At 38.4% G+C, this 15,286-nt stretch overlaps 1 protein-coding gene across 4 annotated transcripts in view; it reads right to left on the bottom strand.

The window, feature by feature from the left end:
- The window catches only part of LOC150109786 (uncharacterized), a 1,408,745-nt gene that overhangs the window by 118,507 nt on the left and 1,274,952 nt on the right, over positions 1 to 15,286 (bottom strand). For all 4 annotated transcript variants that reach the window (XM_090396626.1, XM_090396635.1, XM_090396653.1 and 1 more), the window contains one exon: positions 6,457 to 6,579. In XM_090396626.1, the coding sequence (XP_090252752.1) occupies positions 6,457 to 6,579 (123 nt within the window). The remainder of the gene's footprint in view (positions 1 to 6,456; positions 6,580 to 15,286) is intronic.

The following is a 15,286-nucleotide window of genomic DNA, read 5'->3' as shown; positions in this document are numbered from 1 at the left end:
CATTGGATTGGAGACTGACTATCTGATAGGTATGAACAAGTTGTGTATGGGGGTGCGATATCCAGGAAAAGGAAAGTCACTAGTGGAGTGCCTCAGGGGTCTGATTTTGGGCCATTACTATTTAATTTGTATATTAATGATATTGGCAAAGATTTGGATGGAGATATTCAGTTGTTTGCAGATGATGCAAAGTTGGGAAGAACCATAAAGAGTAGTGAAGATGTTGTGGCCTTGCAAGAAGACTTGAATAAATTGAGTGATTGGGCAAGCAAATGGGGATGTGAATGCAATGTTGCAAAATGTAAGATTTTAAAATTTGGAAAACAAAGATGGGATGCAGAATTTATGCTTGGTGAGAATATATTGTTGGAAGTAGAGGAAATAAGAGATCTGAGGGTGATAGTGGATAAGGATCTAAAATTTAGGTGACACATCGCCAAAATTGTGAAGACAACACAAAGGCTTCTGGGAATGTTGCGGAGGACACTGATGTGTAGAAGTGGGGAGATTCTTGTTCCATTGTATAAGGCTTTGATTAGGCCACACATGGACTATTTTGCCCAGATTTGGTCACCGTATTTTCAGAAGAATGAAGAGATGTTGGAAAGGGTCCAAAGGCGAATGACTAAGGTAGTTTCTGACCGCTGGAATGTTGAGTATGAGGAAAGATTGAGAAGATGTAATTTGCAGAGTCTGGTGGAGAGAAGGAAGAGGGGAGATATGATAGAGACCTATAAGTTGGTAAGGGGTTGTTATAAGATCAATGGTGGAGAAGTTCTACAGAGAATAGTGGGAGATCAGTGGAGAATCAGAGGTCATCCCTGGAAAATGTATAAAGAGGGTGTGAGTAAGGGAGTGAGAGGCAGGTTTTTTTCATGCAGAGTTGTGAATGATTGGAATGCCTTGCCTGAGAGTGTAGTGTCTGCAAAGAGTTTGAATGTGTTTAAGACACGGTATGATGAGATGTGTGTGTGGTGAAAGGACCTCCCAGATGAGTCTTTGACTCCATGAGGTCGTGTTTAGTAATAATAATAATAATAATATTCCAGTTTTGTTTCCCTCACCATACTAGTCACTCTCCTGGCCTGAGTTTTATATTTTTCATTCATCTGCTCTCCACCTATCTCCTTATATCTCTTCCATAATCTCTTTTTCACCTGCAGTTCCTGTTTGATATTGTTTGTCATTTATTTTACCCTAAATTGTGTCCTCTTCTTCGTCCATGGAATACAGCTTACTATTGCTGCTAACAAATTCTTTCGCAATTACCCAAGCACTAATTATATCCTGGCCTTACAAGTGTTCCAAGTATCTACATATACTCTTATTATATGGATACTTGGAATATACTATTATAATCACCTGCCTCATAATTCCACATACGTTCCTATCTCTTTGATACTCCTGAATGTCTGTTCATCTTCCAAGTCAAAATCACATGGTCACTCTCTCTAACACGGGGGGAGATGTCATCTCCGTTATTATCAGCTCTTCTGATGCTATGACCAAAGATGGTATGTTGCCTCTAACACATTTCTCCCTCAAGAATTCTAGAAATTCCATTCCCTTATTACTACATGCATTTTCCTCTTCCCAACTCATCCTGCAGTAGTTAAAATCTCCCATAATAACTATTCTTCTTGCACTTGCCAAGCTCAACTGCCTAAACATCTCCTCTCCTGCTCCCCTACCCTCTGTGCTCCTTGGCTTGTAGTAACACCTGCCCCACACTAAATATCTTTACTCCCTCCCCTATGTCACACCACATGTTTTCAAAATCATTACTGTCACTACCTTCCAAAGGCTCCACTCTTAGAGGAACAGTTTGCGCACTCAGGATTTAATCTTGGAGGGGAACGAGCGCTCAGGATTTAACCTTTGGGGGGGCCCCGAGTTGAGTAGACGTTTTGCGAATACACACTACACATCGCATACGACCTATAACTGAGCATCTGCAGTGATCGGTGATTCATAAGTAGCACACAACATAAATAAAAAAAATGAATTTTAATTAGGAAAGGATTTTTGGAAATTTTTCTAGTAGTGTTTTTTCCTTTTCTTTGGGGGTGCCCGGGCCCCTTGCCCCCCCCACCCCCTCTGGGTGCACCACTGCAGAGGACATAAGTAATCACTTATCAAAAGCAGTACTCCACCAATGCATTTTCCCTTTCTATCATGCCAAAAGATGCTTCTATTCCTGTTATTATATCATCTTCCATCAACCATGTCTCAGAGATCCCAATAATCTTTGGCCAGGATGATGCCATCAGTGTCACCAATTCATCTCCTTCATTCCGGATACTCCTGGCATTAGTATAAAGCATAAAAATGTCATTGCTTCTATGCTTATGATTATCCCCTTTAGATTCCACTGGACTCAGTGTTACCTAATGTCATACCCCCTTTTCCCAAGCACCCATTCCCACAAGAGGCCACCCACCCTGGGAATTTTAGTTTCCCTGCATTGATGCACCGACTCGTTCAGAAAACAGCAATCTCTCCAGATGCTTATGTCTTTCCTTATTCAAATGCAAGCGGTCCCTCATATAAAGTTCCTTTCTCTCCTCAAATACCCTCCAAGTATCCACATATTCCAATCTTCTCTTCTGACACATTCTGACTATTATGTTATTCATTATTACTGCTCTTGCTCAGCTCGCCATTATCATATCTGTGTAACACACATTATCTTTGTTTTCTTTTGTGCAACCTCAAGCATGAATCTCAGATCTCTTGCCACCTGATTTACACTGCCTCTCAAATTATTTGTGCCGACCATCACAATCATCTCATCCACTCTTTCACCTTACTTAATTGCCAGAGCCACACTTTCTATCGTTCCTCCAGGCAAACACTCCTCTGGCATCCTATTGTACACACCACGTCTCCATAAATCACACCTCTTACCACTCTGTTTCTTGATTGCTCACCTGCATCCTTCACTCTCTCTCTCTGTGTTCCTCTACTTACCTGCTCTCCTGGCATCTCTCTATCCCTGGTTCCAGCACTCCCTTGCATCCTTCTCATTCACTATCTCTGACTGTTTCCATTCTCTCCCCTTCTATCATTTCCATACCTCTCTTCTAATTTTTCTATTCTCTGCTCTTTTATCATTCCCACAACTCTCTCATTCTCTCTCTTGCACTGTTTCTATTCTCTCCTCTACTATCATTCCCATAACTCTCTCTCTCTCTCTGTCACTCCTACTCTGATTTGTTGCATTCATCTTTTCCATCACCTAATCTCATCTTTCACACTTCTCATCTCATTCCCAAGACATTCCGCCTTCTCTTTCAGCACATCTATCTCTGCAAGCTAGCCACTCTTGCTCGCCAATCAACCTCCCAATCAAGACCATCTCCAAAAACTTCACAATGATTCAACCCGTCCACACTCCCCACTCTTATGTTTTCATTCATATTTTGCTTGTTATTTTCACCTTCTATCACATGACTCGGCTCTCTAGGTTGAGAATCTTCCACCCCTGATGCAACAAGACTGGTTATCATAATATCTAAGTCACTAAGTTCCTCCCATTGCTTACTTTTTGTGAATATATGCACTCCCCTTTTCTCACCCACCACATATCTAACTGCCTGGATGCATACATACCCTAAATGCCACATGCCACATTCTGTAGTATGCTATGCAAGATGTAATCCTTAAATGGGGAACGACTTGGTGACATATCATTAGTAATTGGAGCTGCAGCTGCCGGCATCATTCAAATAGTGCAGAGGAATTACTACAACTAAATGCTAAATAATAAACACTCTAGTATACTATGTTATACGCTCTACTGTAAGCTAATTTACTTATGTGATAGTATAGTTAAATATAGTTTATACTTATAGTAAATAACTAAATAACGAAAACTTATCTTCTTGTTCTCTTTCATCCCAGATGCATCCGACTCTGACCTCGCCTTCTCAGTAACCCAAAAATAACACAATATAAACAGCAACTACACTCCAAAAGCAGAGTAATAAATGTAAATAATAAAATTTTTTTCAGTAATAAAGAACACTTGTATTACTGAAAAAAAAGTAGCACAAAAAAGTGTGGGTTCGAATCCTGCCTGTTCAATGATGTTTGTGATTGTCTGTGGAAAAACTAGTGGTGGTGGTCGGCAGTAGATGGCATTGGTGGATTGAGTGGTGGAGACAGAGCTGTAGAGTAGGTGCCCTCCCTCGATGAGTCTTTGGACTCTCTGGAGGTGTCAAATAATAATAATAATAATGAACAGATGGAATCAATAATGAAATCATATCAAAAATTGATATTAGGAAGGATGTTGACATTGTTAGCATTTAGGAATGTGTGAGCAGAGCACATCTATAATAGTATGATCACTTAAACAGAATGGGAAAAGTCTAGAAAAGCAAGTGTTTGATGTAGATTGAAGCAGTTTGAAATTCTTTAAAGAACTGACATATCAGATCTGACAATATCTGGAACTCTGACAGATAATAAACTAATTTGGAGAAAAATTATCAATAAAAAATTGGTACTAATGTAAATTTTATTATGTAGTCCTATCACAGCATCCAGCATATACTTGGTACATATCAGTAACTGAATGCTGTTGATAGTGATAGAAGGAACATAATATTATATACTGAAACTGAAACTTGACATTTGTGCAGTAGGAATAAAAAATAGAATGTAATAATAATAATAATAATTTGTATTTGATTTTACAATTAGATTTTGTACTTGGAACAAAAGTTTCTCTCCAACATATTTTGCATATTATAGATATTATGACAGTCAAAAAAATAATAAGAATATTAAATTAGAACTTTAATTTGGTAAATATGCCATTTTATCAATGTTAATAGTGTGTGTGTGTAGAGAGAGAGAGAGTTACAGGTCTTACCTAAATCAGGTAGACATATAACAAGGTGTAAATTTAACTGTATGTAAACATGTATAAATGATCTAGTGAAATTCAAATACACTGGTGTCCAAAACCTAAGGATCAACACTATTTCTGAAGATCACATCTGCAAATTCAGACAAATCAGACTGTGGCAATTTGTATAATTGACGATTTCGAGTAGAAAACGAGGTTCAAATTTTCAAATCGATTGCAAACAGATCATGTGGAAGCATTCGACAAGATAAAAGGCAAAAAGCAATGCTAAACGAATTGTGTTTGAAGGATGCTGTTTTCGTGAAGGAATAAAGCTGCAAATTTGAATGTCTTGTAATGCCTCAAAGATGTTATCTAGATTTCACATGGGGAAGAATAACTAGAAAGTTTGAAGGCCACAGAATTACTGATATTGCCAGAGAGTTTGGAATCTCACATAGCACTATTTTCAGACTCTGGGCAGCATCTTCTCATGAAGAGAGATTGGTTATAACAGCAAAAAGTAACTGAAGCACCATCAAGTCAGCTCCATTCAAGCAGAGGTAGTAAGCAGATATCTCAACAAAATATGGCAAGACATCTGAAACAAGTAGGCCTATACATCCGAAAACCTGTAGTCTGTGTCCCTTTATCCACTCATCTTGGAGCACGTTTTCAGTGGTGTTGTATCCATAAAATTGGACAAGACACCAATGGGCTAATGTACTCTTTACAGGTGAGAGTCATTCTAGTTTTTCCTCCGATTCTAGACGACACTTGATCTGGCATGAAAGTAGTACTGCTTACCATTGTGAGAATGTTCTTGAATGGGATAGATATGGTGGTGCTGGAATCATGGTGTGGGAAGGCATTATTATGCTTAATGGATGCTGAGCTACAAGTGTTGCAAAAAGCGACTATGACTGGTGAACAATATTCAAACAAATTTCTTCAATGCCATGTTTGATTGCTCCATGGTATGGTAGATGAAGAATTCATTTTTATGCATCTCAGTGCTACACCACATCATACATGAGCAATAGAGATACTTCTGGAGATTGAGGATATGAATTGAATTGAGTGGCCAGCATGCTCTCCAGATCTCAATCCCATAGAAAATGTTAGGGAAGTAACTGGGAGATGCATTGCTGCTCAAAATTTCCCACCAGAAAACAAACAAGGTAAATATCCTTGTCTGAAGGAGGAGTTGGCCAGTTTGCTTCAAGAACTCATGAATCACTTGGTGCTAAGCATAGTATACAATGTTATGGGTGCTGCATAGTGGTTCAGGGTGGACATATTGCAAACTGAAATATCTTTCTGCATAGTTTTCTGTTAGCACTGTACATTAATCCCTTAACTATGTCCTTATGAATTTTGTAACTTTTGCCAAAAATGTATTACAATTTAATTTGTACAAAATTTAGAACACATTTTTTTTGTGATATAATTTATTACTATGCTGGCAATAAATTTATGTCCACATTTGGCTGTAGTCATGAAAATTTTTCATATAAAAATAAAAATGAAGTTCATTCTTAGCTTTTGGACACCAGTGTACAACTATAATATTCTTTTCGTTATATTTATTACTGACTCACCCTGTCATCAGGAAGCTCTTGTAACACAGGACACTGTTCGTGAATACATCGAGAAGAATAATGGCCAGGAGTTCCTTCGCATGTGCAGTTGCGACATAATCCATCTTGCCACCATTCTCCAGGCTGAAAATCATAAAGCTGCATACTTTACACAGTTTACAACTTGGCTGTATGTATGTATATATATATATATATATATATATAATGACTTAAATTTAACTCCACTTCTAGTCATTAAATTTAAAGAAATTTAATGACTAGAAGTGGAGGGATATCAAAAAAATAGAAAAAACAAAACTATTTATTATTTGGATGCACAACTAGTTTCATCTTGGAAGACTTCATCAGATGTATAACACGAAAACAGAAATACAAAAATATACATTACAAGAGAACAACAGCTATAAATTAACTTGCAAATGTATTGCTGACATTTCTTTCTGGATGCCATAGTATTGTTGTGCACGTTCATGTAGGCAAAATCTTGTGGATGCCAAAGTTGAATAGCTGAAGAGTGACAATTGAATAGGTTATAGCTAAGAAAAAATTCTGTTTATAAATAGTATTTCTAAAAAGAAATTAACAAAAAAGAATTTATGCAAAGGGTAAATACAGAAATAACATCAAAACCTGATGGAATTGAATCTTTTTGAAGCTGCAAGCTTTTAACAATCGAAACAAAGTGTTCAGAATTCTTGAGAAAGGAGGTAGTCAAGTATGTTAAACTTTTCAAAACTTAAGCCAAATGTTTTTAAATCTTGTATGTCTTCTATCAATGCCTTCTATGATGGGTATAAGTGGAGTGTTTTCTTATGGATTTTAGGCAAACCATATAATTAAGGGATGAGAGGATGAAAGAATGTAGAAATAACCTTAAATTTCTAGAGAATTCTCTAGTGGTTCTCAAGAGATGTTAATATGAATATCACGTTCACAAGTTAGATCCCTTTCTAGAATTGCATAAGTATCTGTTTGTAGTTATATCTAGAATGACAGTTAAGTTATCTTTGTATGTAGGGAGAATGAGTGGAAGAAGGGTAATTATTATGGGGAATTTCAATATGGTAACATTGATTGGAAGGAGGAGAGGACACATGGAAGGAATTGGATTTTATGCAGTTATTAAGGGATAACTATCTGCGACAGCATGTAATGGAAAATAGTAGGGGTCAGAGAGTGCTTGACCTAGTAATTGCATCTGAGAATTTGGCTGTAACGAATATGACCACGTTGTCACCAATTGGTGAGCATGATCATAAGGTCTGGACTTGGGAGGTGGCTAAATGTGTGGAATTTTCAACTAAGACAGGGAACATGTGGAATTATCGGGCCGGTAGGTATGACAAGCTTAGGAGATTGCTTGGTTCAGTGCCATGGCATGTAAGAGCTGGATGTTGATAGTGGATGGGAAGTGGTTAAGGAGTGTTTGCAGGAGGCAATGGCTGACTGTATACCTAAAGTCCGAATAGTAAATCAAATAGAGGTTAAATGGATGAATAACACCATTAAGCTTGAGCTGCAAAAAAAGAAAACACTGTGGAGGGAATTTAAGGAGAAAGGTGACCAGCAGGTACATGAACGGTATAAAGCGCAGGCTAGAAGAGTAACGAGTGTGGTAAGAAAAGCAAAAGTGGATTATGAAAGGAAATTAGCCATACAGACTAAAGAGAATTTCAAACAGTTTTTTCGATATGTTGCAAGTAAAAGAAAAAATGTATACAGCAGAATGATTTTAAAGAATGCCATAGGTAGGGAGGTAACCGAATCAGTTGATATAGTGGAATTACTGAGCGAGCACTTTGCAGGATTATATCATCCAGGTGGAGACATTGCAGGAATGACGGAACCAACAGCTTATACGAGAATGGTGGTGAACAGTCTATTACAAAACCTCAATGTCAATACAACTGTGGGATTGGATAGTATAACAGCATGTGTTGTATATGAAGCAGCTAAAGAATTGTCAGTGCCCTTGACCATTTTGTTTAATTTGAGTCTCGGGTGTGGGTTAGTCCCGATGGGGTGGAAAGAGGGGGGAAAATAGTTCCACTGCATAAAGGAGGTTCCAAGACTGCTGATGCAAATTACTGACTGATTAGCATATCAGGAATCGTTGTCAAGGTCTTGGAGAAAATAGTCAAGAGGAGAATACAGGTATTATTATTATTATTATTATTACACCAAGATCTCATGGAGTCAAAGACTCATCTGGGAAGTCCTTTTATCACACACACAGCTCATCATACCGTTCCTTGAACACATTAAAGCCCCGTGTGGACACCACACTCTCAGGCAAGGCATTCCAATCATTCACAACTCTGCACAAAAAAAAAGCTGCCCCTCACTCCCCCTACACACACCTTCTTTATAGAGTTTCCAAGGATAACCTCTAGTTCTCCCACTATTTTCTGTAGAACGTCTCCAGCATTAATCCTATAACAACCCCTTACCAACTTGTAGGTCATTATCATATCTCCCCTCTTCCTCCTGTCCACCATACTCTGCAAATTACATCTTCTCAATCTTTCCTCATATTCGACATTCCAGAGATCAGAAACTATCTTAGTCAATCGCCTTTGGACCCTTTCCAACATCTCTTCATCTCTTCATTCAAAACCAGGTGACCAAATCTGGGCACAATAGTCCATGTGTGGCCTAATCAAATCCTTACACAACAGAACAAGAATCTCCCTACTTCTACACATCAGTGTCCTCCGCATCATTCCCCGAAGCATTTGTGTTGTCTTCACAATTTTGGCTGTGTCCCCTAAATTTCAGATCCTTATCCACTATCACCACTAGATCTCTTATTTCTTCCACCTCCAACAATATATCCTCACCATGCATAAATTCTGCATCCCATCTTTGTTTTCCAAATTTTAAAACCTTACATTTTGCAACATTGAACTGAACTCACATCTCCATTTCCGTGCCCAATCACTTAATTTATTCAAATCTTCTTGTAAGGCCACAATATCTTCACTACTCTTTATGGTTTGTCCCAACTTTGCATCATCTCCAAACAACTGAATATCTCCATCCAAATCTTCACCTATATTGTTAATATACAAGTTAAACAGTAACGGCCCCAAAAGAGACCCCTGAGGCATTCCGCTAGTGATGTTCCTTTTCCTGGATATCACTCCCCAATACACAACTGTTGATACCTATCAGATAGCCAGTCTCCAATCCAATTCAACAATCTAATATCTCACCCCATCTGCTCCAGTTTGATTATCAATTTGTCATGAGGTACTCTATCTAAAGACTGTGAAATCTAAGTATATTACTGTGAATCCTTCTCCTCTGTCCAATGAAGCAGTCACTTTATTGTAATAAGTAGGTAGATTACTAAAACAAGACCTCCCTTTAGCAAATCCATGCTGTCCATCAAAGATAATACCATTGTTGTCAACCCAACTTTGGATCCTAGTTCTCACAAGCTTCTCCAACAACTTAACCACAACACCTGACACACAGATAGGCCTATAGTTTGATGCTTGAATTCGATCACCTCCTTTATGAAGTGGCACAATCTTGCCCTCCTTCCACTCCTCAGGGAGTTGACCAAGTGCTAGACTCATATTAAAAAAATATGTCTTGACAGGTGTCACCTCCCTGGCACATTCCGTCAGAATACGTGGCAATATATTATCAAGTCTCACAGCCTTATTAACATCCAGTTTACTCAACTCCTCATACACCTCTTGCTCGCTCACAGTCAGTATTTCCTTCCCGTCATCTACTGCTCTCAATCTCTCCATTAAGTCACATTCCCAAGATTGAAAGACCTTTATGAATTGATCATTAAGTATCTCCACCACACCTTCTGCAACAGCTGTCTTTATGCCATTTTCTCCTATCAATGTCATCCTTCAATAATCATTCTTTTTTTGCTGGCTACATATCGAAAGAACTCCTCAGGATTTTTTTGACTTCATTAGCTAACTGCCGTTCATACCTCTCTTTAGCTACCCTCACCAACCAAATCACCCTCCTTGCCTGGTGTTTGTAGACCTTATGAAATTGGTTATTTCCACTTCTCTTATGCTGCCTCCACAATGCCCTCTTTCTGTGTATCACATGCTTAATGTCTTTATTCATCCATCTCACACCTACCTTATTTAATATTCTCACCCTTGGAATACACTTAGACACCACATCTACTAGATAGTTATTGAAAATCCCCCAAGCTGCATTTATCTCTTTTCCAGCTAACTCCTCATTCCATGCTACACTCACAAGCTGTGTCCTGAGCTCTTTATAATCATCCTCCTTGTAGTTCCACATACAGCCTTTTCTCATCAGAGAGGTCCTCACATTGTTGACAATCACCCCATGAAATCACTTCATGGTTACTCTCACCAATTGGTGGATGATTTGACACCTCATTTATAATTACATCCTCTGATGCAATGACCAAATCCAAGTCACTCAATGCTCGCGTGCCCTCTGTTACATACTGTCTGAGGAAGTTATACCTGAAAAACTCAAGAAACTCATTTTCTTTACTTCCAGTTGCTATCTCATCATTCAAGTCTATATTGCCATAATTAAAATCGCCCATTATGATTACCCTTTTCTTATTTGCTTGACTAATTTGATTATACATTTCATTAACACCACCATCGACATTACCTGTTCAATAACAACATCCAATCAAGTATTTGATTCCATTCACCTCTATCACACACCATACTGCCTCAAAACCACTGGCACTATTTCCCTCTTGCATCTCTACTTTGTATGAACATAACTCTTTCTCTATCATCAATAGCACTCGCCCTCCTTTTTTACCCCGTCTATCCTCACGAAAAACATCATACCCTTCCATCTCTATTCCTGTCAGGATGTCGTCCTTTTCCAACCATGTCTCACTTATTCCAACAATCTTTGGGTGAACAGACGCAATTAATGCAACCATTTCATCTGCAATAAATTTAGTTTAATCCTTTATCCATGTATAAGCAAACAAAGTTTGTGCCTGAAAATATCTTCAGGACTGAGGTAAGGTGGTGCAACACCAGGTAACTCCGAGCAAAGGTGGACCAAGATCTTATCACTGCTTGTCTCCGTATCCCCCATAATGCAAAGCACATCTCCTTGAGGGACATGTATACTGCAATGCATTAAGGAAAGGGCCACTACCCAGATCGGTTTCAACCTTTATTCAGGACTTGTCAGTGGGAGGAAGACCCAAACGTGGAGATACTAATGTTAAAGATACCAAGCAATTTTAAACCTGGTTTTACTCCATTTTTTCCAAGTAAGCTAACAGACAATGTCAAGGGGCCACTACCCAGACCGGTTTCGACCTTTATTGAGGTCTCATCAGTGGGGAGCCAGGCTAGAAAGGGGTAGTGGCCCCTTGCCTTTAATACAAAACATCATACATCCCCTTCTTGGAGATGTGTTTTGGCATTAAGGGTAAATATTAAGATTAGTGATCAGAGCTTGCTCCACGTCTACCACGAGTTGCCTTGGTCTTGCACTACCTGTGGGATCAGCTAGTCTTGCATAAATTGCAGGCGCAAACTTGACATTGTCTGTTTGCTTACTTGGAAAAAATGGAGTAAAACCAGGTTTAAAATTGCTTGGTATCTTTAACATAACTATACCCAAGTTAAAAATACTTTCTACGTGGAGATACTAAGGCAGAAGCAATAGGAAAGATCATATTTACCTATACAAGTTGCTAACAGGTGTACCACCTTATTATTGAATTAGTATGGATTTAGAGAAAGATGATGGAAGTTTATTTTGCACTTGGTTAGACTATAATAAATTTAGTTTAATCCTTTATCCAAGTGTAAGAAATCCAATTGAGCCTGAAAATATCTTCAGGACTCAGGTAGGTGGTGCAAGAACAGGTGGTACACCTGTTGGCAACTTGTATATGTAAATATGACCTCTCCTATTGCTTCTGTCTTAGTATCTCCATGTTTGGAGATACTAAGACAGAAGCAATAGGAGAGGTCTTAGTATCTCCATGTTTGGAGATACTAAGACAGAAGTGGCCCTTCCGTTAATGCATAGTAGTATACATGTCTGCAAGGAGATGTGTTTTGCATTATGGGAGATACTGAGACAGGGAGTGATGGGAGCTTGGGCCATCTTTGCTCAGAGTGGTCTGGTGTTGCACCACCTTGCCTCTGTCCTGAAGATATTTTCAGGTGCAAACTTTGTTTGCTTACACTTGGATAAAGGATTAAACTAAATTTATTATAGTCTAACCAAGTGCAAAATAAACTTCCAACATCTTTCTCTAAATCCAGAGTAATTCAATAATAAGGTGATACACCTGTTGGCAACTTGTATAAGTAAATATGACCTCTGCTATTGTTTCTGCCTTGTATCTCCGTGTTTGGGTCTGCCTCCTACTGATGAGACCTCAATACAGGTCTTATCAGTAGGAGGACCACTATTCGTTCTGGATAGTGGCCCTTCCCTTAATGCATAGCAGTATACATGTTTGCAAGGAGATGTGCTTTGCATTACGGGAGATACTCAGACAAGGAGTGATGAGAGCTTGGTCCACCTTTGCTCAGAGTTGCCTGATGTTGCACTACCTTACCTTAGTCCTGAAGATATTTTCAGGTGCAAACTTTGTTTGATTACACTTGGATAAAGGATTAAACTAAATTTATTATAGTCTAACCAAGTGTAAATTAAACTTCCAACATTTCATCTGCCTCGTTTCTTATACTTCTAGCATTTGTATACAAACACAACAGCTCATTTCTGCATCTACAGTTAGTTCCACTGATACCACTCACTCAATGTGATCTCTCCATGTTTGACTGGGACCATTTCCCTTTCTGCTTATTCATTTTAAAACACTTTTCAATTCCAACTGTTTCCTCTTGATACCAGGTCATCCCATTTTTTTCCTGTCTACACATGCTCCAACCTCAGCTCGGAGCATCCACCTTTCTCATGCTGTGTACTCCTGTCCACCCTGAGCCTCCTCTGAGGAATGAATAGATGAAAATGGGATACTGTATGGGGGAGAGCATGGTTTCATGAAAGGTATATCATGCCTCAGTAACTTGCTCATGTTTTATAACACAGTGATGGCTGAACTGGATAAGGGTAATGGGTTTACAGTGATCCTACTGGACCTTGCTAAGGCCTTTGACAGGATACCACATGGAATTCTAATCAGTAAACTGCAGCATATGGGATGGATATAGGGTTGGTGAGATGGATAGGTGGGTGTTTGATGGAGAGTGGTTTATTCAGGAGTAGAGTCCAAAAGATGGCCTATGACTAGTGGTGTGCTGCAGGGTTCTGTTCTTGGATCAGTACTGTTCAATTTGTTCATTAACGATATAGGAAAGGATCTGAAAGGAACTGTTCATTTGTTTGCTGATGAAGCTAAGTTGGGTAGAGCAATAGTGAATGCACAGGATGTCGAAATTTTGTTTTGCAGGATGATTTGTATAGTGTGGAGGGGTGGGCTAAGGAGAATGGATGTCAATTTAATATTGCAAAATGTAAGGTTATGCATTTTGGGGTGAAAAGATTAGCAGCAGTACACCACATCAGTGGAACTGTACTCCACGAGATTGACGAGGCCAGAGATTTGGGAATGTTGGTGGATAGAGAGTTGAAGTTTAGGGGGACACATTGCAAAAGCTAAATCAGCTCATCAAATCACTTGGTTGCTGAAAAATACTTTGATGACCAGAGATAAGCAAGTTATTGTTCCTCTGTACCGAGCCTTGATAAGACCTCATCTCGACTACTGTGCCCAGATTTGGTCACCTAGGTTTCTTCTTGATGGAAAGGAGGTGGAGAGGATCCAGAGAAGAGTAACCAAGATGATAGCAGGCCTATGGAATGAACCTTATGAGAACAGAGTGAAGATTTGTGGGTTGCAGAAATTGGTTGATAGGCAGAACATGGGTGATATGATTGGGACATTCAAATTACTGAAGGGTTTCTATAAGATTAATTCAGAAGATATTTTTCAGAATAGGCTACTGGTGGTGGGAGGACTAGGGTCCATCCATGGAAGCTGGGCAAGAGCGTGGTTAGAAAGGGTGTTAGATCTAGGTGTTTTACTTGGAGAGTGGTGAATGAGTTGAATAAGCTGGCAGAGTCTGTTGTGGATGCCAGGGCCGCATTTATACTTTTGGAGGCCCAAAGCGCAACATCATTATGAGGCCCTCAAAAATAAGCATTTTTTTAGTTTATTGAAAATAAAAGTCAACATTTCCATAATAACTCATTTTAATGGCACAATACAACATTGGTATACAAATATTTGCATTTTAAAAAAGTATAAAAATAAATCAGTTCAAATTTAAATAAAAAATTAATAACTAAAAGTTTTTTTTTTCTGGCTTTGGTTTTAGCAAATATATCTATAATGTCATCATAACGGATCAAGTCCATTACATCTGATTCAATGCATAATAACGACAGGTAACTTGTTTTATTTCGGTGCAAGTTGCGTCTTAAATATTTTTTTATTCATATCAACACTGAAAATGAAATTTCAGCACTTGCATTTGAAATAGGCATCGTCGAAAATATTTTTTAAATTGTTTCTACGTTTGGTAAAGTAGACCTTAACTCATCGTTTATAAATTTGTACATATTTTTAATTGAAGAATTTTCTTCCTTTATCATTATTAAAAATTGGTTAACTTCATCGTCAATTTTTCTGGATCAATATCAGTCCCATAAGTTTGTAAAATTTTATCGATACTAGTCTTGTACTTGTCTTGATCTATATCTTCTTTCAAAAAAATGTCAAACATATTTAATATGTCGAAATAGCTTTTTTGTTCTTTCATTAATTTCCAAAATTAGCTTATCGCAA

This window comes from Typopeltis vanoorti, chromosome 1, assembly GCF_054136105.1.
Source record: "Typopeltis vanoorti isolate ZY-2024b chromosome 1, IOZ_Tvanoo_1.0, whole genome shotgun sequence".
In the NCBI taxonomy this organism is placed as follows: domain Eukaryota; kingdom Metazoa; phylum Arthropoda; class Arachnida; order Uropygi; family Thelyphonidae; genus Typopeltis; species Typopeltis vanoorti.
The sequence above is the reverse complement of the archived record's forward strand: the minus strand, read 5'-3'. Positions and strand labels throughout refer to the sequence as shown.